Genomic DNA, 21,270 nt, shown 5'->3' on the forward strand with positions numbered 1-21,270 from the left:
CGCTATTATGATTGTTCTAAATTCTTTATCAGACATTTCCATGATTTCCATTGAACTGCTTGTGGAGGAAGAGGAGTTATTCTTTTCCCTTGGAGGAGAGGTATTTTCTTGCTTTCCCATATTTCTTGTGATCCGGCGGTGATTTCTTGTCATCTGATGGATGGTGTGCTTCTTTCTAATTCTTGAAGTTCAATCTGAATGTTCAGGAGGAAGCAGAAAGAGGTGATCTGAAATCTGTTTGCCGTTTTGTTGTGTTCACTAGTGCAGCAGATTCAGTAGATATTGAGGAATATGTTAACCCTAATAGTATTTGGATATTTAGCTACAGTACCCTTAAATCTATCTAGAAACACATTAAATGGATATTGAAGAGTGGAGAGACAAGAAAAAAGAAGATGAAAAAGAGAGAGAGAAACAACAACAAAGAAAGAGAAAAAAAGGCAAAATATAACGAAAAAAAGTGTAATTATGGTTTTTCTTAAAAAAAAATAAAAAATGCACAAAATAGAAAATCGTGCGTCACGCCGAGGAATCTTCTTTTGAAGGCTCACCTCTCCTGCCTGGGTGAGAGGACCAGAGGGGATTATTAGCAAGAGAAAAGGCGGAGCTGAGAGCAAGAGAAAAACTTTACCTTTAAAAAAATTGGTAAAGGAAACATTACAAAAAAATGAGAAGACAGAAGCAGGGAGAGACAGAGACAGAGATGCAGAGACGAGATAGAAGGCCAGAGGGGCTCCCTACCACACTAGCTTGTTTGCTGGAGGCTGAGTTATCAGTAGAAAATCTTCATTTCTCTTGTTCCCTGAAATAACTAGTTCACAGGAGCCATGAGGAATTTTCTTCTGAAGGCTCATCTCTCCTGCCTCAGGGTTGGTTCTATGTCTTAGCAATACCACAGTAAACATTAATGTGAAAGTGCTTTTCTGACTGAGCATTCTCCTGTCCTTTTGGTAGGTAACCAGGAGTAGAATTGCTGAATCATATGTTAATTCTATTTGTAGATCTTTGAAGAACCTCCTTATTGTTTCCACAGTGGCTGGACCAATTTACATTCCCACCAACAATGTAGGAAAGTTCCCCTTTCACCATAACCTCCTTAACACTTATTATATATTTTGTATTTTTAATCTTCATCATTCTGACAGGAGTTATGTAGTATCTCATAGTAGTTTTAATTTGCATCTCTCTTATGTTGAGGGATGTTGAGCATTTCTTCATATGCTTTTTGTATGTCTTCCTTAAAGAGTTTTTTTGCTCAACTCCTTTTCCCATTTTTTAATTGGGCTAAACATTTTTTTTTCAGGTAGTGTATTCTGGTTATCAATCCCTTATCTGAGGCATAATTTATAAAAATATTCTCCCATTTGAGGGTTTTCAATTCACACTAATTACTGTGTCCTTTGCTGTGCTAGTCCCTTTTGTTTTCTAGCCCCTTAACTGGTGTATGTGTGTGTGTGTGTGTGTGTGTGTGTGTGTGTGTGTGTGTGCGCGCGCGTGTTGGCGTTGTGATGGGATTTTGGTAAGAAGATATTAATGGATACTTTTTTAAAAACTATTTTTCATTTAACTTTATTTAAATTTGATCAGAGAAGGACAGAGTGAGAGAGAGAAAGTGAGAAAGCAAGCCACCAGGTCTGAGACTTGAACTACAGTCAGCCATGTGGGAGTCCAGTGCCCTTAACCACTGAGCCACCTGCTAGCCCCAGTGGATACCTTCTTTTACCTGTCTTAAACTAGAAACCTTTTTGGTTTTTCTCTTGCTCAAGATTTTTTTTTTTTTTTTTTTTGTAAATACTTGTTTAAGAAGTACACTTCTTGGCTCCACTGATTTTTATCCTTGTCCTTACCAGCTGCCTTACGTTATTGAAACATCGCTCTCAAAAGGAGCTGAATAAAGGACTATATGTACATGTTAAATCAGTACTACCACACACCTGGAAAAAGCCAACTAGTGATGGATCTGTCAGTGCTCTGTGGGTGCTAGTGAAAATATGCCTTTCAACCTTTTTTAGTAAATAGGGTTAGATAAAATTTTTTAGTCACATATAATTATCACTTTAGAAGATAAAGATTTCATTCAGTAAGTTTTAGTTGAACATGAGAATTTAGTGCATGTTTTACTGTCCTTCATTTTTGTTTAGCTTCCAGGAAAAAAGACAACTAAACTTTGGGTTCCTGATGAAGAAGTTTCTCCAGAGACAATGGTTAAAGTGAGTATTAGCATAGATCTATTGCTTTATTATTATATAATTAAAAGTGCTAAAGTTTCTGTTATTGTCACAGATACATGGCTACTGAAATCCCTTAAATATTTATATTTATTAAATGATGTTATCTCATATGCTGTTTAGCACAGTAATGAGAAACTTTGAGTCTTTTTTTTTTAATTTATTTTATTTTATTTAATTTAATTAATTAATTTATTTTTTTGGAGAGAGATTTTCACTGTAGGGCGCGTGCGCTCGCCAGACAGACAGAGAGAGACATAGAGACAGAAAGCGAGAAATCACCCCCCGGGGGGATGGTCACGCCGCAATCCCTTCTCCTCCATTCTCCTCTTGGGATCTTGGGCACGCACGCACACGCGCCCGGCGTGAGTTTTAAGCCACCAGGTCCGGGACACGAACCGCGGTCGACTACGTGGGAGTCCAGCGACATAGCCATTACGCTAACTGCTGGTTCCCAAAAACGTTGAGTCTTATAAACAGCTGCACATAACCTAATTTGAGGGAAAAAAAACTGAAAGGTGCTTTCATGTTGCAGCCTTTTAATGGCAAAGACAGTGCGGATTTTCTTATGAATATTCTCCTATCAGTAAAGACAATAATCCAGCTTTTAAGATGTTTATCTTTTCCATGTAACTTAAAATTTTATTAAAAAAATTCAGTCTATAATTCCTTGAATTAGAGGTTATACAGTAAAGATTATTTATCATCGGAATAGTGTATTTATTTATTAAAACAATCTGTGGTTTATAGTATAGATATCATTTTATACCAGGGTGTGCAGGCCAGGAACAAATATATTAAATACTAGTTGTAATTAAAAAAAATTCATTAATTCATTTATTTTAATTTCACCAGAGAGAGACACACATACAGAGAGAGGGAATGTGAAGAAAGCAAGAGGTCTAGGACTCAAACTGTGGTCAGCCTTGTGGGAGTGTCTAGTGCCTTAACCACCATGCCACCTGCTGATCCCCCTCTAGTTGTAATTTTTAAACACATCCTTTCGGCTCTGTGTGTATGTGTATATTTGTTTATAGTTGATGTTTAGCTCTTTTAATATTTCTAGCTTCAGATTCTGATATTATTTCTGTAGATCAATGGGCCCTGATCCTTTAGCCTCATTGAATGATGCTCTCAATGGTTTTGAGTCCCAGTATTAACCCATTTTCTCAACTTTGGTCTCAAGCAGCAGTTTTGTGTAGTTGAGAGCAGCACTGGATTAAAAGGTGGACTACCTGCATGTAATGTAAGTTCATGTTTACCCAGTGCCCAAGAAGAGCATCTTAGGAGTGCCTCGTGTCAAATAATGCTCAAGACCTACTTAGCTCCTAAGTCTTAGGTCTGTAAAAGCTGAGGTAATATGTGAAAAGAGATAATATGTACTCATTTGAAAAGGGTTGTACCTAAGATAGTGATAACTGTGGAAGTACTTAAGTATTTGATAATTGTAAGTCATAGTACATATATGAAGTGATACTACATCTTAGGCAGAAAGAGTTGAATATAGTTTGCAGCTGGGGACTCAACTTTTCTGCATTGGAAAGTTAGCATGATTTAACTGTAGGTTCTGAAGAGTGGAGTGCATGTTAGGGAAACATTTAAAAAAAAATAAAAAATAACAACAGCCTCACCCGGTAGTATGCAGTGTTTAAGTGCTGTGTGTAGGTAGCTACACATGACTGACTGCAGTTCACATCTCAATGCCAGTGGCTTGGAAAATACTCAGGGCATGTGTGTCCCAAATCCGGAAGGGATGGACAAATGGGGGAAAGGATTGTGGTGTGATCATGCCCCACTGGAGGGTGGTGGCGCTTTCTGTCTCTCATTTCTCTAGCAGTGAAAAAGAACAAAAACAAAAGCAAATAAATCTTTAGTCAGATCAATTATTTGCCTCTCCCCCAGTGGTTAAAACATTTTTCATTTAAAACATTTAAAGTTATCTTTATTGATAACAGAAATAATTATTTTTCTTTTATAAAAAAAGAGTGCTTTAAAAACATTTTTAAGGTTAACATAGAAACATTAATATATTTCTAAAATGTAGCAATATTTTTTTTGTAAACTTGTCTTTTCAACAGATCCAAGCTATTAAAATGATGGTTCGTTGGCTACTTGGAATGAAAAATAATCACAGCAAATCAGGAACTTCTACATTAAGATTGCTAACAACAATATTGCATAGTGATGGAGACTTGACTGAACAAGGGAAAATTAGGTATGCAGTTACTGTTTATTTGGATTGTACTGTATGTCAACTCCTGGTGTAACTTGAAGTGTACAGTTTCTTAAAAAAAAAGTGCTGCTTCATAAGTTATTTGTATGTTTTTACTGCAGATTGCTTTGTACAGTAGTTATTTTACAGTGACAGTCACATGTCTGATGTGTGTTAACTGCTGTATATTTTAAATATTTTGAACAGTACATGCTTACTTTTTAGATTGTTTGATGTGCAAGTAAGAGTGTATCACTTAGTAACTGATGCTTTACATTCTTGTTAATGTCTAAAGGAAAAGAACAGACTGGGTGGAAGGCAAAGTATTAACTCTGTATCCAGAGTAAAATGCAAATTTAAAAAATGCACTAGTGTAAATTACTTAGAATGCATACACTTTTTTGGCTTTTTGTTTTGTTTTGTTTTGTTTTGTTTTGTTTGAAGGATATAGTATAGTTTAGTGATTGAAAACATGTAGTTTGGAGCTTGGATTTAAATTCTGGTCCTATCAGTTACTAGTTAGGTGACCTCTAGCAAGTTACTTTATCCTATTAGCACCTTGATTTCATATCTTAGTGATAATGATTATATCATTCTCATTTAGCTATGATGTAGTTAAATAAGTTAATTATACCCAAAGTATCTAAGCTATTTAAAACACTATCTAGCACATAGTAAATGAAAATTGCCCCCAAAATTGCGGCGTAGTGGTTATTATGTAGTTATTATTGTAGTGGTTGGTTATTATGTCAATGCTAGCTAACATTTAGATTTACATTTGTCATTTTATAAAACAAATGTCATTTGACATTTATATTTGTCCTCTATTTACATAAGTGCTATTTAGTGCCCCTTCTTGGTAATAATAAATAGAAGAACCCCTTCACTCTTAATATACCTAGTTTGAAGATTTTAATGAGAAAACATAAAAAGGTGATTGCTAGCTGCTTGTATGTTTTGTTTAATACTGTACTCTTGGCATAGAATGTTAACAGTAGCATATCTATCTCAAACAAAAGAAATAAAAGTAAAACATAGCACATCATTTATCTTGGATGTATTACTCATCTAACTGTCTTTGTTCAGTCTAATTCTGTATCTTTACTTCTCTATTCTCATAATTCGTGTATGACAGTGTTTATAATTTACAAATAATGAGCATACTTTGATTAAAATTATACTGAATTACAGAAACTTATTTAATGGTTAGCTTAGCTTGGTAGGAAAATTTTCCTCAGTTTTACTGTAATACATTTTGTCTCTTAATTTATTAATGACTTTTTACGTTTTACATATTTTCGATTTTACTCAGCTATATTAATTTCTATTAAAGAGGCAGAATATTTTAGGGCTTAAGATCATGTAGGCAGAATGAAGGCAGACTATACAGGTTCAAAATTGGGTTCCTCTGTTTATCAGTTTCTTTTAATTATTAGCAAGTTATTTGACTTCTACATGTCTCAGATTTCTCATCTGTAAAATGAGAATAACAGCAGTACTCCTTACAGAGTTTATGTACGGCTTATGTATGTTAAAATATTTAAAGTAATTGGAATGATATCTGATATAGTCATGTATTGCGTAACAGTGTTTTTGTGTTTTGTTTTTGTGGGTATTTTTTGGAGAGGTTTTTGCTCTATAGGGTGCATGCACTCACCAGAAGGACAGAGATAGAAAGTGAGAAATCACACACACACACACACACACACACACACACACACACCCGGGTTAGCTACACTGCAGTTCCTTTTCCTCCATTCTCCTCTCGGGATCTTGGGCACATACGGACACATGCCTGATGTGAGTTTAAGCCACTGGGTCTGGGACTTGAACCGCAGTTGACTACTTGGGAGTCCAGTGACATAGCCACTATGCCAGCTGCTGGTCCCCTGTGTAACAATATTTTGATCAACAATGCACTGCATATACAATGTTAGTCACATAAAGAGCACATAAACTATAACATCTATGTATATATAACAAGTTACACCATCCAGGTTTGTGTAACTACACTCTATGACATTCTTACAACAATATCACCTAATTACATTTTTTTAGAGCATACCTCTGATGTTAAGCAACACATGACTGCAAATATAGTGGCATGTGAGTTATGTTCTTTTGAACTCACATGACATTCAGGAACAGTTAGGGGCTGCCTGGAATAGAATTAAGAAGAATTTCTGGTAGAAACAGTACATGGTGGCTTGGAGTCAGGGTTGTGGGGCTTTAATAAGACTCTTGCTTTTGTGTGTTTACACCTTAAACTTCCATGTGTAAGTGTTTATTTAAAGGAAAGTAGCCTCTGCTTAATAAAGCTTAAAACAAAAAAAACTAAAAATGTTACTGGCTTAAGTAGAAACCAGTGTGTCGGTGGAAAATTTTTAGGAGAAATAATATCTAGGAACCATCTGTTACCTGTACCTGTGGGAAATCATCTAACTACTGGCTTGTATCTGAACTGAGTAGTATGATTTGCCTATTAATAACCACTTGGAATATTGCTGTTGATGAACTGAAAAACACCTTTGGGGCATGTTCTACTACTTGAGGACTCACTGGCATACATTCAGTGAATGCTTTTCCATAATCCTTAGACAAAAGGGGAGTCAACAACCATATGATTAGATATTAGAAGTTAAGACTGTCTTTTCTTTTAAATCCCTCAGTGCTATATAAGTGATGGTATTTGTTATATGAATACTGAATGGTAGGGTTATTTTTACTATAAAACTATAAAGTGTGACATATTTAAGGATTTAGAACTTTTCTCTCCTTATATTAGCCCAAGATGCATGTTATTCAACTGCTATATTACTGTATTAGGAAGGATTTTTTTTAGATGTATTTACTTGTCTACTATTCTTTGAAGTGTTCAGTTTTCTTTCCTTAAACTTAAAAGGAGCCTTTCAGTAATATTTGGAAAGTTTGAATTCTAGCTAATAAAAATTTTACCCACTACACCTACTTTCATTTTTCTTTTTTTTGTGCTTATTAGCACAGTAGATGGAGTTGACTTATTAGTAAGTTAGGATATTTTTATGCCTCATTTCTAGGTAAGCATATCCCCAAAAGATAGCCATAGAAGGATACTCAAAACCTGAAGACTAAATATATACGAATAGACTTCTAGGCTTTATCAAGAGCTATTTTGTATAGGATGAGATAATTAAATGACTTTAGTGACACTAGATGACTTATTTAAGAGAAGCATTTAGTATTATTAGATACCATCTCCCAAAGTTAAATGAATATATTATAGTGCTCAGTATCACCAAATTTTGTTTTTAGTCTGGTCTGGCTGCTGTAACAAAATGCCATAGATTGGGTAGCTTCCCAGCAGCGTTAATTTATTTCTCACCATTCTGGAGATTTGAAAGTCCAAGATCAGGGTGTCAGCTTGGTTTCTGGTGATGACCCTCTCCAGGGTTGCAGCTTGCCTATTTCTTCCTGTGTTATGACAGAAGGGGCACAGAAGGACTCTCAGGCCACTTTTTAAAAATAAAAAGTAGTGTTCTCATTTATAAGGACTACAGCCCCATGACCTAAGCACTTTCTCAAAAGTCTCCACCTACTATTGGGTTATCAGAAAAGTCATGATATGTTTTTCTATGCAAACATGCACCATGACTTTCCCAATGACCCAATATTCTTAATATCACCTTGGTGTTAGAATTTCAGCATGTATTTTGGGTGGACATAAACATTCAGACCATTGCTTGCTTGCTCTCTTTCTTTCTTTCTTTTTTTGTAAGAAGAATTTTTACAAACTTAGATGTACAAAGTAGGAATGGTTTTGTGCAGATTGCAAAAAATCTAATCTACATTCTTTCTTCCTTATTTTTCAGCAAACCAGATATGTCACGTTTGAGACTTGCTGCTGGGAGTGCTATTGTAAAACTGGCTCAAGAACCATGTTACCATGAAATCATCACATTAGAACAATATCAGCTCTGCGCCTTAGCTATCAATGTAAGGAAAATGATTATGTAAAACACAACTTTGTATGTATTTTTGACTTTTGGGAAGAAACAAATCTAATATATAGGACAAAATCTTGAATTTTATTTTGAAAAATTCACACATGAGAAATATTTCAGAATGCATGTGGGAGGGGAAGACTTGAGTATTTTTGACAGGGTTTCACCGTTGTGATCCTCTATCCTAGTTTCCCAGTTAACTAGGATTATATGCTCACGCTATCATGCCTGGCCTATGTACGTTGGTCTGAGAACCAAACCTTGGTGTTCAATTTGACCCAGACTCTATAAGTGCCCTATCACTTACACCACCACTGCTGGGCCTAAAATTGTCATTCAAGCTCTGAGGTGCTGATATAGTACAGTAGATGCTTCACAGTAGTCCTGTTCTGTAAAGTTAGCAAATGCACAATTAACAAATACTGAAACATTTCTCTTAGGAGAAGTACAAGGGTAGGTTTTTTAAGCCTCTGGTCACAATGTGTTTGTCAACAGATCAGTATACAATCTTGTTTTGTGTGTATATCTGTTAAAGACATACTATATAATATGTATAGTTGTTTCATTTACAAGTAGCTCATTGCTAACAGCATTATCACTCGTGCCTAAACAAAGCTTATCTAACACAAGTATTTTCTTTGTAAAGTACATCACAGCCTTCTTATACTTAGTAACACTAAACAGCACTTAATCACTGTCCCTAGAAGCCATTTTAAACAACAAAATCACCAGCAGCACAAAAAATGTGAAAAATGGCACTAAATAGATTATAGAAAGGACCCTTATCTACAGTATGTGATAGCTGAAACAAGAAGTAAGAGCATCAACCTTAGCTGGGAATGTACATATTATGCTACCCAGGTTTTTTGCTGCACTGTGCATTTACTCACTAATAACCATGAAATTACTACAAGTGTTTTGTGGTTTTCTTTTGTTTGTTTGTGTTTTAAAATTTAGATTTTTGCCATGGGGTGTATGAATTTATTTGCTGAAACTGAGAGAAGGAAAGTGAGAAATCACCCCCCAAGGTGATGCTGTGGTGCAGTCCCTTCTCCATTCTCCTCTCTGGATTTTGGATATGCATGCATAAGTGCATGCTGTGATTTTCAAGCAGCTGGGCTTAGGTCTGGACTCAAACATGGTTAGTCATGTGGGAAGCCATGATCTTAACCACCATACCACCACCTGCTGGCCCCAAATAGTGATTTTTTTTTTTTTTTTACATACGAATTTTAGTGAATAGGTTAATTCCTAAACAGAAAATTTATGAATAACGAGACTCAATTCTATTTGTTTCTAAAATAAAGAAAAAACATAGAAACATACAGTTTTATAAAGACATTTTACTGACTTAACTTCAGGTTAAAAGCCTTCCTTAATACTCAGTGATGAACAACGATGCTTAGGGATGCATATTTTAGTTTTATGGATTTCTAATATTAGAATAACTCTATATTTGAACTGTCTTATTTTTGATGTTTTTAGCATAATCAAGAAAATTAAAGAAAAAGGATGTCCGTAATAGTAAATATGATACCCCGATGTGTTTATCATTCATAACTTGAATATGTTATACTTAGTTTTTCTGTTTTTGTTTTTCTAAGCATTCTTAAGAATTTGGCATTTATTTCAGGTATCAGTGTAATTTTTCTCTTTACCTTCCATCTCCTCTCCTCCTTCTACTACTTATTTAAAAATTGTTGCTTATGTATAACTTCTGGACATGAACAATTAATTGTAAAATGTAATCATTTCATTAATCTGTTAGCTCAGTCTTTAAAACAGCTATTCCAAGTCCTGTTTATTATTTTAGTATTACTGTTCAAATATTAGACGAAAACATTTGAGAAATGTAATTTTGTGGTGCTCATGAATTTGTGGTTTAGTTTCCCCATTTAATTTTGGAGATAATTTCTCCTTTTAAGAAACTAAAAATTGTTCCAAAAGTATATTATTACATACCTTAGAATAAAACGTAATTATTTTTTGAGCTGTTGTGACTTGCAGGAAGTCTGTAAATTTATGAATTTTGGTCTGTTTAGCATTTCTTAAAGTATTATTGCTATCATTATTAAAGTAGAAATTTATAAAAACAAAGTATGGAAGTATATAAAAAGAGATGGGCATTGTTTGAAACTTTCAGTGTGTAATAAGTATGTGCAGACCATTGGTTGAATGTCTACCACATGTGAAAAAAGCACACCCTACTTACTAACATCTAGAGACTTTGTTTTCTAGCATAGTATTTTGTTATATACTGCTGCCTCATCACCAAATACCTAAAGTGAAAATTTAGATTGCCTTAGTTTTAAGATTGCTTTGGAATTTTGTTGACTATGGAACATGTGTTAATGGTTGAAAGTTATTCAGAGCTCACATCTTACAAACATATCATGTTTCCCCATTTGAAACAAAACTTTCCCCCTAGTTTGCTATTTTTTTGAAACCACATGCCTATCTCCTCTTTTTATGAGAGAGAAATTTTTGCTATAGGGCTCATGCACTCACCAAAGAGACAGAAAATAAGAAATCAACCCCCCGGCAGGGGTTGGCCATGCCGCAGTCCCTCATCCATTTTCCTCTTGGGATCTTGGGCACACGTGTACACGTTTCTGGTGTGAGTCTTTAGCCACTGGATCCGACGCTCAAACCATGGTCGACTACATGGGAGTCCAGTGACATAACCATTACACCATCTACTGGTCCCTCTCCTCTTTTTTAAATCTCTAAACTTCAAGTAAGAATAATCTGTATCTTTGTCTCTCTTACTTCTTCTCTTTCACTCTGTCATATTTTTGGCATTGTGCATCATCATTCTCTTTTTTCCTTTTTGAGAGATTTTTGGTATAGGGTGTGTGCACTTGCTGGAGAGACAGAGAAACAGAAATTAAGAAATCACCCCCTAGAGGAGGTGGCCAGGCTGCAATCCCTTCAAGTTTGCTAGAGTCAGGATTGGAACCACTGTTAACCATGCAAGATCTGGTTACTTTTGCACTGTGCTTAACCTCTATACAACTGATGATTCTGATAGCAGATGATTCTGTTGAGCTAGCTAGCTGTTTATTACCATTCTCGTCAGTTTTTTTTTCCTTTGGTCATTCGTGTTTGTTGCCTTGTCTGTGATTTAACAGTTTTCCGATACCACTTTAATGACTTTTTGAGAACCTGCTACTTTCACAAAGATCACACATTGACTTAGTAATAAATTTGCATTGTGTTGCTAGATACAAAATAGTGGGAGAAGGGGTAGAAACATGGTCTTTGTTGGGGCTGCATCTAAGTAGGGGTCTGAAGGATGTTAGAGTGGAGATTGATTTTTTTAATGAATGGTGGTTCATTTTTTAGTATAATTGTGAAATATGTTGACTTTTATTATGCAGTTTTAGATTGGGTATTTTTTATAATAAATAATCAGATAAGAAAATTCCTCTCCTCCATGGCAATTATAGTGAGGAAGAAGTGAGTCAACTTTGTTTTATTGAGTGGTAGGGTAGATGATAATTCTTGTCTTTTCTTTTTATTATTTTATTTTATACATTCACTCACTATACATCACTACAGTTTGTAAAATGAATTTACCCAGCATGAATACACTTCAAACTAGTCCAGTTGAAGATATGATACATGTTATCATGAACAGAAAATCCTCTACTTCTGTATTACTTAAATGTCTTTCCTCTCTATTTTTTTCCTTGATTCTGGGTAGATAATATTTCTTTGAAAGTTAATCTTTTTAAAAAGTAGGTAATTGGTATTATACTGAAGTTTAAATGAATTGAAAGATACACAAATAAGAATTTCAAGATGAAGGACAATATGTTATTACTTAGGTTTTGAAGAAAAACATGGTGATTATTTTAGATAAGAGAAACTGTACTTAAGGTTGCAGTAATATTAAACATGACATACACTGTGTTAATTGGTGGAGGATGTATTCTTGAAGGTCTGTGATGTCACATAGAAGAGCTTGAACTTTTCCCTAGAGTTTAGAAAAATTCAGATCATCTGTGTGCTAGATATTGTGCTAGGCTTAGAGATAGAAAAATGAGTATGTTTTTACATAGTTCTTGTTTTCAAAGATCTAGTGCCAGTGGGTAAGAGAGACATATAAGCCTGTTATTTTAATACTATATACTAACTGCTTTGCTGGAGGTGTGCTCATAGTGCTTAGAGTATAGAGGTGTATGAACAATAAAGATTATGTGCAGATGTATGAGCTGTTTTTAAGGACGTGGAGGGCAGTTTGGTGGAAGGAGAAGGATTGGGTAGTTCAACGAGGTGAGTAGTATGAGGTAAATTTGCACAGGGATAGTAAAGAACCTGTTTTTTTACAGAACTAAAAGTAATTTAATGTGTCTTTATTTTTAATCACCAGAGGAAAAAAAAGCACCCCTCCCCCTCATTGGACATGGTCACGTCACAGTTCCTTCTCAATTTTTCCATTATATTGGGACTTAGGGCTTGTGTGCACCTGTGCCTGGTGTGGTTTTCAAGCCACTGGAATCAGGAGTCGAACTGCTGTCAGCCGTGTGGGATCTGGCTCCTTGAACTACTAGGCTATTGGGCTAGCCCAATTTAATGGTTCTGAAATTGATCAGGAACTTTTACCTTCGAATTGTACATTTTAATCTCAATAGTTTCCTAGTTGATAGAATTAAAATATATAAATTGGGCAGTTTTATCTTGCTCACTAAATCAAAGTGCTTTATTTGAGACAGTATAAGCTTTATTTCAAAAATATCTTTTAAATGTTGAGATGGATTTATATTTACTGATTTTATCTGTTTTAATAGTATGTAAAATATTTCCAACACATGTGACGTAGTTATTAGGATTGAGGTGACTACGCCAACTTTGAAATTTTTGTATACAATGATTGTAGGTAAATTTGATGCTGTTTACCTTTCTCTTGATGTATTTTGTATCTGGAGTTGTTATTTTTTTCTGCTGTCTTGGTAATATCTGAAATAATTATGTCTTTACAGGATGAATGCTATCAAGTAAGACAAGTGTTTGCTCAGAAACTTCATAAAGGCCTTTCTCGATTACGCCTTCCACTTGAGTATATGGCAATCTGTGCACTTTGTGCAAAAGATCCTGTAAAAGAGAGAAGAGCTCATGCCAGACAGTGTCTTGTAAAAAATATAAATGTAAGACGTGAATATCTGAAACAGCACGCAGCTGTTAGTGGTAAGCATTTAGGAAAATGAGAATTATACTCTTCTAGCCTATCAGTTTCAGTTTTATAGAATACAAAATAATATTGTTATAATATTCTAATTGACACTCATTAAGTAAGAAGTTACTGTTTGTGGTTTTTTTTTTTTTTTTTTTTTAAGGGAGATTTTTTTGTTATAGGGCTCATGTACTTGCCGTTGAAACAGAGAGACAGAAAGTGAGAAATCAGCCCCCAGGGGAGATGGCCATGCCACAGTCCTTTTTCTTCCATTCTCCTCTCGGGATTTTGGGTATGTACACATATACGCTCTGTGTGAGTTTCAAGCCGCCAGGTTCAGGACTCAAACTGTGGTCAGACGTGGGAGTACAGGGATTAATAATTATGCCATCTGCTGATTCTAGAAGTTACTGTTTTTAATAACCTCTTTTCATTTAATGTAAAAGTCATTTAAAAAATGGAAATGCTGGGGCCAGCAATTAGCGTAATGGCTATGTCCCTGGACTCCCATGTAGTCGATTGCTGTTCGAGTCCCAGACCCGGCGGCTTAAAGTCACACCGGGCGCGTGTATGTGCGTGCCCAAGATCCCAAGAGGAAAATGGAGGAGAAGGGATTGCGGTGTGGCCATCCCCCCTGGGGGATGATTTCTCGCTTTCTGTCTCTCTCTGTCTTTCTGGCGAGTGCATGCGCCCTATAGGAAAAACCTCTCAAAAAAAAAAAAAATAGAAATGCATGAGCATTTAGGTATCAACCTATATCTTTTTATGTATGTGAATAAATGGCCACGTAAAATAAGCAGCAACATTGGAGGGCTTTTTTTGTTTTGTTTTGTTTTTTAACAGAATAGTAGCATATGTACATTATATAGCTTGTCTAAGCACCATCTTTTAGTTAGGAAGTGTGTCTTTGACCTTTGGTGTTTCTGTTGCTGGCATTAATATCAGGTGTTGTGTGTCTGCTTTTATTCTGCTCACTTTAACCCCATTATGATTGGTTGGTATACCTCTTGACTTTGTGACTTGTTTAACAGCATTAAGAATCCATCCAGTTGACCAAGTCTGAAATTAGAGATGTTTTTCATTTCTTTCTCCCCTCTAGTCAGTCACCAAATTCTGTTAATTCTTCCTTCAAATATCTTGAATATCTATCCTTTGCAATCCTCCCTTGCTATGTTTCACTTTAATTATTTATTGTTTATGCTCTGAACTGCCTCCCTGTTGTAAATATTCCCTTGCATTCTGACCTACCTACCCTCATGTACCTTATTATTGCTATCAAAATTACCCTTCTAAAACAGATCACATGACATCACTTCCTTACTTGAAATCCATGTGACTTCTCCATTGTTTATAGGACAATATTGAAATCCCTTAGCATGGCCCTTTGCTCTCCTCCTGAGTTTCAAGCTTTCTCTCTGTTCATTCCCTACTATGAACTCTATGCTTCATCTTCTTTGGATTACTTGAAATTTGTGCAGCCATCTTTTTCTCTGTTGTCAACTAAGTCTAGAAATGGCTTTCCTCTTCCACACAAACAGATAAACCAACAAAACCGAGGAGCATGGTTTGCACTTTCTGATTCATTATTAGCATCATTGTGACATTCTTTCTTTTCTCCATTGACTAGGAAAACGTGAGGGTTCTGCAGTCCCACCTCTGCCATTTACTGGTGTGTTTAGGCAGGTTACTTAATCCATGCCTTAGTTTTCTTACAATGTTAGTTACACTGTTTCTTGTGATTGCTTGAGGATTAAAAAATTATATATATAAAGTATCTGGCTTTAATATGTGGCCTAACTTACTCAAGGTATTAATGATTCTTATTTTGAGGCACCTTTCACATTAAAGTACAGAGCTTCTCTCTTTGCTTATACTTGGACATGAGCTCCTTACCTAGTTTTATTCATATTTCTATTTTTGGATTTTAATATAGAGCTAGAACAGAGAAAGAACTCAATAAATATTTGATAGAATTTAATTTCAGTTTTACTGCATTTTGAACCTTGTTAACATTTTTTTCTTTCATTCCTTCCTTGAGATGAATGGTATTATATACAAATTATTCTCTTCAAGTTTGGCAGTGGAAATAAAGAAAACTGAGTGCTTTATTAATGCATGTGATATTACATACTTCAGGTTAATCATCAAATTAAAATTTTTATTTTGATAAGAGGCAAAATAAATGGAATGGTTCAGATTACAAATCCCGGTGTTTTTACATACCTATATTAAAGCTAGTGAGTATGAACATTTTAACCTCTCTAAAAGAATATACTAGTCTCAGCCAATGTATGGACATATTTGAATTTAAACCTCAAAAATATTTCTTTGTTATTTAAAATACCCTAAAAACTGTATCTTGTCCTTTCCTTCTGTTACAAATAGTATCAACCATTATATTCTATTTTTGTGTTACACTAATTCTGAAAGATTTACTAGGAGTTTTTCATTTTACTTAGCATCTTTATAAGTGTGTTAAACATAGAGTTGCTCATAATAACAGGAAAAATGAATCTTACATTAGTCTTGAATATAGTTTGAGTCACTTTTTCAGTATATATTTGTCATTGAAATATTTGTCTTTGTAACCTCAGCACATGGTGGACATTCCAGTACTGGACATTATAGATGAATGGATAAACTATCATGTACTGTAATATGGATCATTGCAACATGTTTTTCTTTTAGCCATGTCGTGGTAAACTATTAGGATACTGGGAATGTACAATCTAAGAGTGTGTAAGATTTAGTTTTCTAACCTAGATTTTTTGTTTTGTGTTTCTTGTTATTTTCTTTTGCAGAAAAATTATTGTCCCTTCTACCAGAGTATGTTGTTCCGTATACAATTCACCTTTTGGCACATGACCCAGACTATGTCAAAGTACAGGATATTGAGCAACTTAAAGATGTTAAAGAGTAAGACTTTTATCATTCCATTTTCATATTTTCTGAAACTGTTTTTCCTTCACTGGTGATAATGCAAGCTCTGTTATAACTAATGTATTTATTAATTCCTTAGGAGTTTAAAGTCTTTTCCTTTTTTTGCTCTTTTTTTTTTTCCCTTGAGAGAGATTTTTGCTATAGGGTGTGTGTGCTTGCCAGAGAGACAGAGAGATAGAAAGCGAGAAATCAAACACACCCCCGGGGGGAGGGATGCTATAGTCTCTTCTCCTTCATTCTCCTCTTGGGATCTTGGGCATGTACACACACATACCTGGCATGAGTTTTAAGTTGCTGGGTCTGGGACTCAAACCATAATCAACTATGTGCAAGCCCGGCAATGTGACCAGTATGCCATCTGCAAGTCCCCATGTTACATTTCTTAATTTTCCAAAACTTAAATTTGTCTGATTACTTTAGTTCTGTTCCTATACTGTCTATTAAAAATTTTCATTTCAGGTCTTATCTTTGCCTACCTACTTCTGAAAGTCTGTGTAGATTTTCATATGAGATGAATTAATAATCTTATTTACTCACATAGTAAGCAAATTCCTCTTTTCAGTAACTAATAACTGTCTTCCTTGGTAGGAGGAAACATTAAACTTGTTTAATAACAGGTCAAGTTCATATCCAGTCAAATATTCCTGCTTATAAATTTATTGGTAATTCTGTAAATTAGTTCATAACATTTGTAACTTTTTAAAAAAATTTTTGTTGGGAGATTGAAAAGACTGTATGCTTGGGTGTGGAAAGGAGAATATAATAGTATTCAGAGTTCAGACCAGCATATTTCTTTAAATAACCCTGATACCCTGGTCCTCTTTATATTATAGCAAAAACTGATTTTTGTGGATTTGAGTCTGTTAATTTATTATACTCATAGCTTTCTACTAAAGGAAAAAAATTCTTAGTCTCTTAATTCGTGGAAATACTTAAATATTTGAGATTCCTCAGGAGAATAAAGTCTAATTACTGATAAATTTCTCATATGAAGGTAAAAAGCTATTGCCCTCTTTTTTTCCTATGGTTTTCATTTAAAAAAAAAAAGTATTTTCCCAAAATGAGTTCTGTGTTACAGTATTATAACTTATAAAAACTTCTAGCCCACCTATCTGTATCAGAGAACATTATGGGGTTATTTTGTTGTTTGGTTGTTTTAATAGATAAGATGTTCTTTGGAATTTTCTGGACCTTTTTTCTTGCATGTCTAAATTGCCTCAGTGCAGACATGAATAAGTAATCTCTGTTCTATCAGAGAGCCACTCCAGAATTTATGCTGTGTCAGATCCTACAGATTATTTTTCCCCTTTAGAACTTGCTTCATGTTTTTCTGTCTTCCTTCCTAATTACTTTTCTCCTCTGTGCATCAACTATAACTCTGTTCCTTTCTGAGTAAATGATACAGGGATAAAGCACTTTCCGTTTTTCATTGAACAGAATTTTTTGTAATTAATTTTAAAACTGGACCACTGAAACTTTAAAGAAATTTTCCCTCTTTAAGCAAGGACTGTATGTGCAGTTGTCAGCCATTACTTTTTTCTCTCTAATTTATTCTTTAATAATGTAGTTAGTATTTTCTTGAAGACTTCCCATCAAGACTAGGATACTTGGATATTTGAAGCCTTACTTAATTCATGACACAACTGTTCCTTTAGGCAGTCTTTCTTTCCTGTTATAGCTGGAAGTTAAGATCACTTCATTCTTGGGACTGGCAGGGGGTGTGGTGGTTAAAGGCACTGGATTTCCACATGGCCAACCATGGTTCAAGTCCTAGACCTGGCAGCTTGCTTTCTCACTTTATCTCTTTCTCTCTCTTCCTGGTCAAATTAAGATAATAATAATAATAAAGTTAAATTAAAAAGTTCCTTTTAAAAATCACTTCATTCTTTTCCATTATTTATATGTCTTTTTTGACCTGCCTCTGTAGGAATCTTTGAGAAGAGATCTTAAGAGCTCAAGTCTACACTGCTGACCTGTTGTGCTGTATATGTGTGACATATTCTTTCTTCCAGCTGACTTGTAGCTATTTGTTTCTTTTTAATTTTTTACCTTTCTGTAATTGCAATCTAGGTTCATTATATTTACATTTAAAGTTATTGTATCTGTATTTAACAAAGGATTTTTCTCTTCTATATCCCGTTTTTTTCTTATTTTTTAGATGTCTTTGGTTTGTTCTGGAAATATTAATGGCTAAAAATGAAAATAATAGTCATGCATTTATCAGAAAAATGGTAGAAAATATTAAACAAACAAAGGATGCCCAAGGACCAGATGATGCAAAAATGAATGAAGTATGTAATTCTTTGTGAACAATTATAATTCCATGTTGATTGAGAAACATTTCAGTATAGAATATGAAACTCGTATTATATTGACAACATCAAACAGTTTTGTTTGTTTGTTTAAGAGAGAGATTTTGCTATAGGGCATGTGCACTCACTAGAGAGACAGAGAGGCAAAAAATGAGCAATCACTCCCCAGGGGGGATGGGCACACTGCAATCCCTTCTCCTCCATTCTCCTCTTGTAATTTTGGGCATGCATGCACACATGCAAGGCCTGAGTTTTAAGTCACCAGGTCTGGGACTTGACCCACGATCGACCTTGTGAGAGTCCAGTGACTTAACCATGAGGCTATCTGCTGGTCCCAAACAGGTTTATTTTTACTAATGGTAAATGGTGAATAGTATTTCTATTAAGAGTAATTAGAATTGCTAATATAGAATAAATAGTAATTCTATTACTAGTAAACTAATGAAAAATAATTGTGTAAGCCAAAATGCTTATATTAACTATTGCTTTCATTAGTTTACTATTTATAGTGGATGCATGTTCTAAAATTAATGCATAGAATCTGGGATACCATCTTAAGTAATGAATATTTTTTAATGCCATTGCAGAAATTGTACACTGTGTGTGATGTTGCCATGAATATCATTATGTCAAAGAGCACCACATACAGTTTGGAATCTCCTAAAGACCCAGTACTACCTGCTCGTTTTTTCACCCAACCTGACAAGGTATTTATTTTTTAAGTTCATTTGTATAAACTGAAATAAAACACATTCTCAGAACTAGGTTGTAAGATCAGAAAGGATTAGTATCAAGCTGGCCCGCTATTAAGGGCATAGAAAGGTTACCATGAGTCTTAAAAAATGGCTCAGGACCAGAATATGGTCCAATCCAGAGGGCCCAAATAAGGTTGAGAAATTAGTTAGGATGATATAAAATATGCATTAAGTTAGTCTTACAAGCACAGGTAAAAATGTTATCAAAATACATAGATTCGTTAGTGGCCTTTGATCCAAAATGGGAAGAATGCTGATAGAGATATAGTCTGAAGTTATGAGCTCTTGAGGAAACAAGCAGAAAACAGACATGAGAACAGGTACAAGACCCTGGGAACACTGAAAGAGCGTTTCCAAACCACTCTCTAAACAACTTAAGTGCTGTATGAAATATAAAAGGTATTTTTCACAATACTCCTTAGAGGTTCATAATTTATCTAAGCATATTGAATTAAAGTCTGGAAACCACACTATCTTTTTGTTTTTAAATTTTAAAAATACTAATTAAGGTCTTATCAATGTATAGAGATTTGGTAGATTCATCCAATAGCTAAAAGGACTATCTGTTTTCAAGCACTTCTCTTGCTGTGAACAAGATAATAGGAATATATGTGGCCTTTTCCCTGGACTGTTTGGTTACTAGAGCATGCATTTTCTCATGGGCTCTTAGAGCTCTAGCATATTAGAGTTCCATTATGTTTAAGTATCAGAGTTGGTATGAGGTTAATTTAAGCTTATTACGGAAATAACCGTCAATGCCTATAATTTTGTGTTTCAATTTATTAATTTAAATAAATATGTACTTTAGTATGTACGTTATTTATTCTAGTTTGCTATAGGGCTTTTGTGCTTGCTGGAGATAGAGAGGGGGAAATGTAATAAAGTACCTCCCAGGGGCATGGCCATGCCACAGTCTCTTTTCCTGTCTTCTCTTGGGATTTTGGGTGCACATGCACACACACATACTGCATTTCTTAAGCTGCTGAGTTTGAGACTCCAACCGCACAACTAGGCATGCAGGATTCAGCTGCCTTAACCACCAGACACCATTGACACCGGCTGGTTCTATCATGTACTTTAACCCAAAAGGCTGCTCTGTGCTTGCTGATTTGAACTACCTCATAGATACAGTGTTTTAATATTCACTATTATTTCTTTTTCTCTTGCTTATAGAATTTTAGCAACACTAAAAATTATCTGCCTCCAGAAATGAAATCATTTTTCACTCCTGGAAAAGTAAGTTTGAAACTAACTTTAATTTTTATGTGGTTTATTTTTAGTGTCATTATCAGCTTACTTGTGTTATTTTGTATATCTTTAACAATTTATTTATCTCAAGGTAGAAAATAAACCATTTATCTCTACGAAGAACGTATATTTATTATGCAGATGCAAGCTTAGATAAACTTATTTTTAAACTTGTTATTAAAGCCCAGGAGCTCTTGCTTTTTAGATTTCCTTCTCTAATATCAAGATAAACATCTTAAAAGGTATCATCTTATATTCTTCCCCAGTGGGAATCTAATTATCTATTTTGTTGTCGACTATACTTTTTTTTGTTTCCACTTTTATGAAAACCTGTTCTTCCAGATAACTAAAGAAGTGAACTGTTATGCTGTCTCAATAGTTGTTAATTTTGTTCAAGTGATATTCAATTTATAATTCTT

At 34.7% G+C, this 21,270-nt stretch overlaps 1 protein-coding gene across 5 annotated transcripts in view; it reads left to right on the forward strand.

Moving 5' to 3' along the window:
* Window positions 1-21,270, forward strand: part of PDS5B (PDS5 cohesin associated factor B) — a 226,504-nt gene that overhangs the window by 187,526 nt on the left and 17,708 nt on the right. For all 5 annotated transcript variants that reach the window (XM_027775693.1, XM_027775694.1, XM_006158446.3 and 2 more), the window contains exons 22-29: window positions 2,142-2,210; window positions 4,307-4,443; window positions 8,289-8,412; window positions 13,406-13,610; window positions 16,398-16,512; window positions 18,695-18,827; window positions 19,436-19,555; window positions 20,777-20,839. In XM_027775693.1, coding sequence (XP_027631494.1) covers window positions 2,142-2,210; window positions 4,307-4,443; window positions 8,289-8,412; window positions 13,406-13,610; window positions 16,398-16,512; window positions 18,695-18,827; window positions 19,436-19,555; window positions 20,777-20,839 — 966 coding nt within the window. The remainder of the gene's footprint in view (window positions 1-2,141; window positions 2,211-4,306; window positions 4,444-8,288; window positions 8,413-13,405; window positions 13,611-16,397; window positions 16,513-18,694; window positions 18,828-19,435; window positions 19,556-20,776; window positions 20,840-21,270) is intronic.

The sequence above is a fragment of the Tupaia chinensis genome, unplaced genomic scaffold, assembly GCF_000334495.1.
Source record: "Tupaia chinensis unplaced genomic scaffold, TupChi_1.0 Scaffold000597_1, whole genome shotgun sequence".
Lineage (NCBI taxonomy): Eukaryota > Metazoa > Chordata > Mammalia > Scandentia > Tupaiidae > Tupaia > Tupaia belangeri.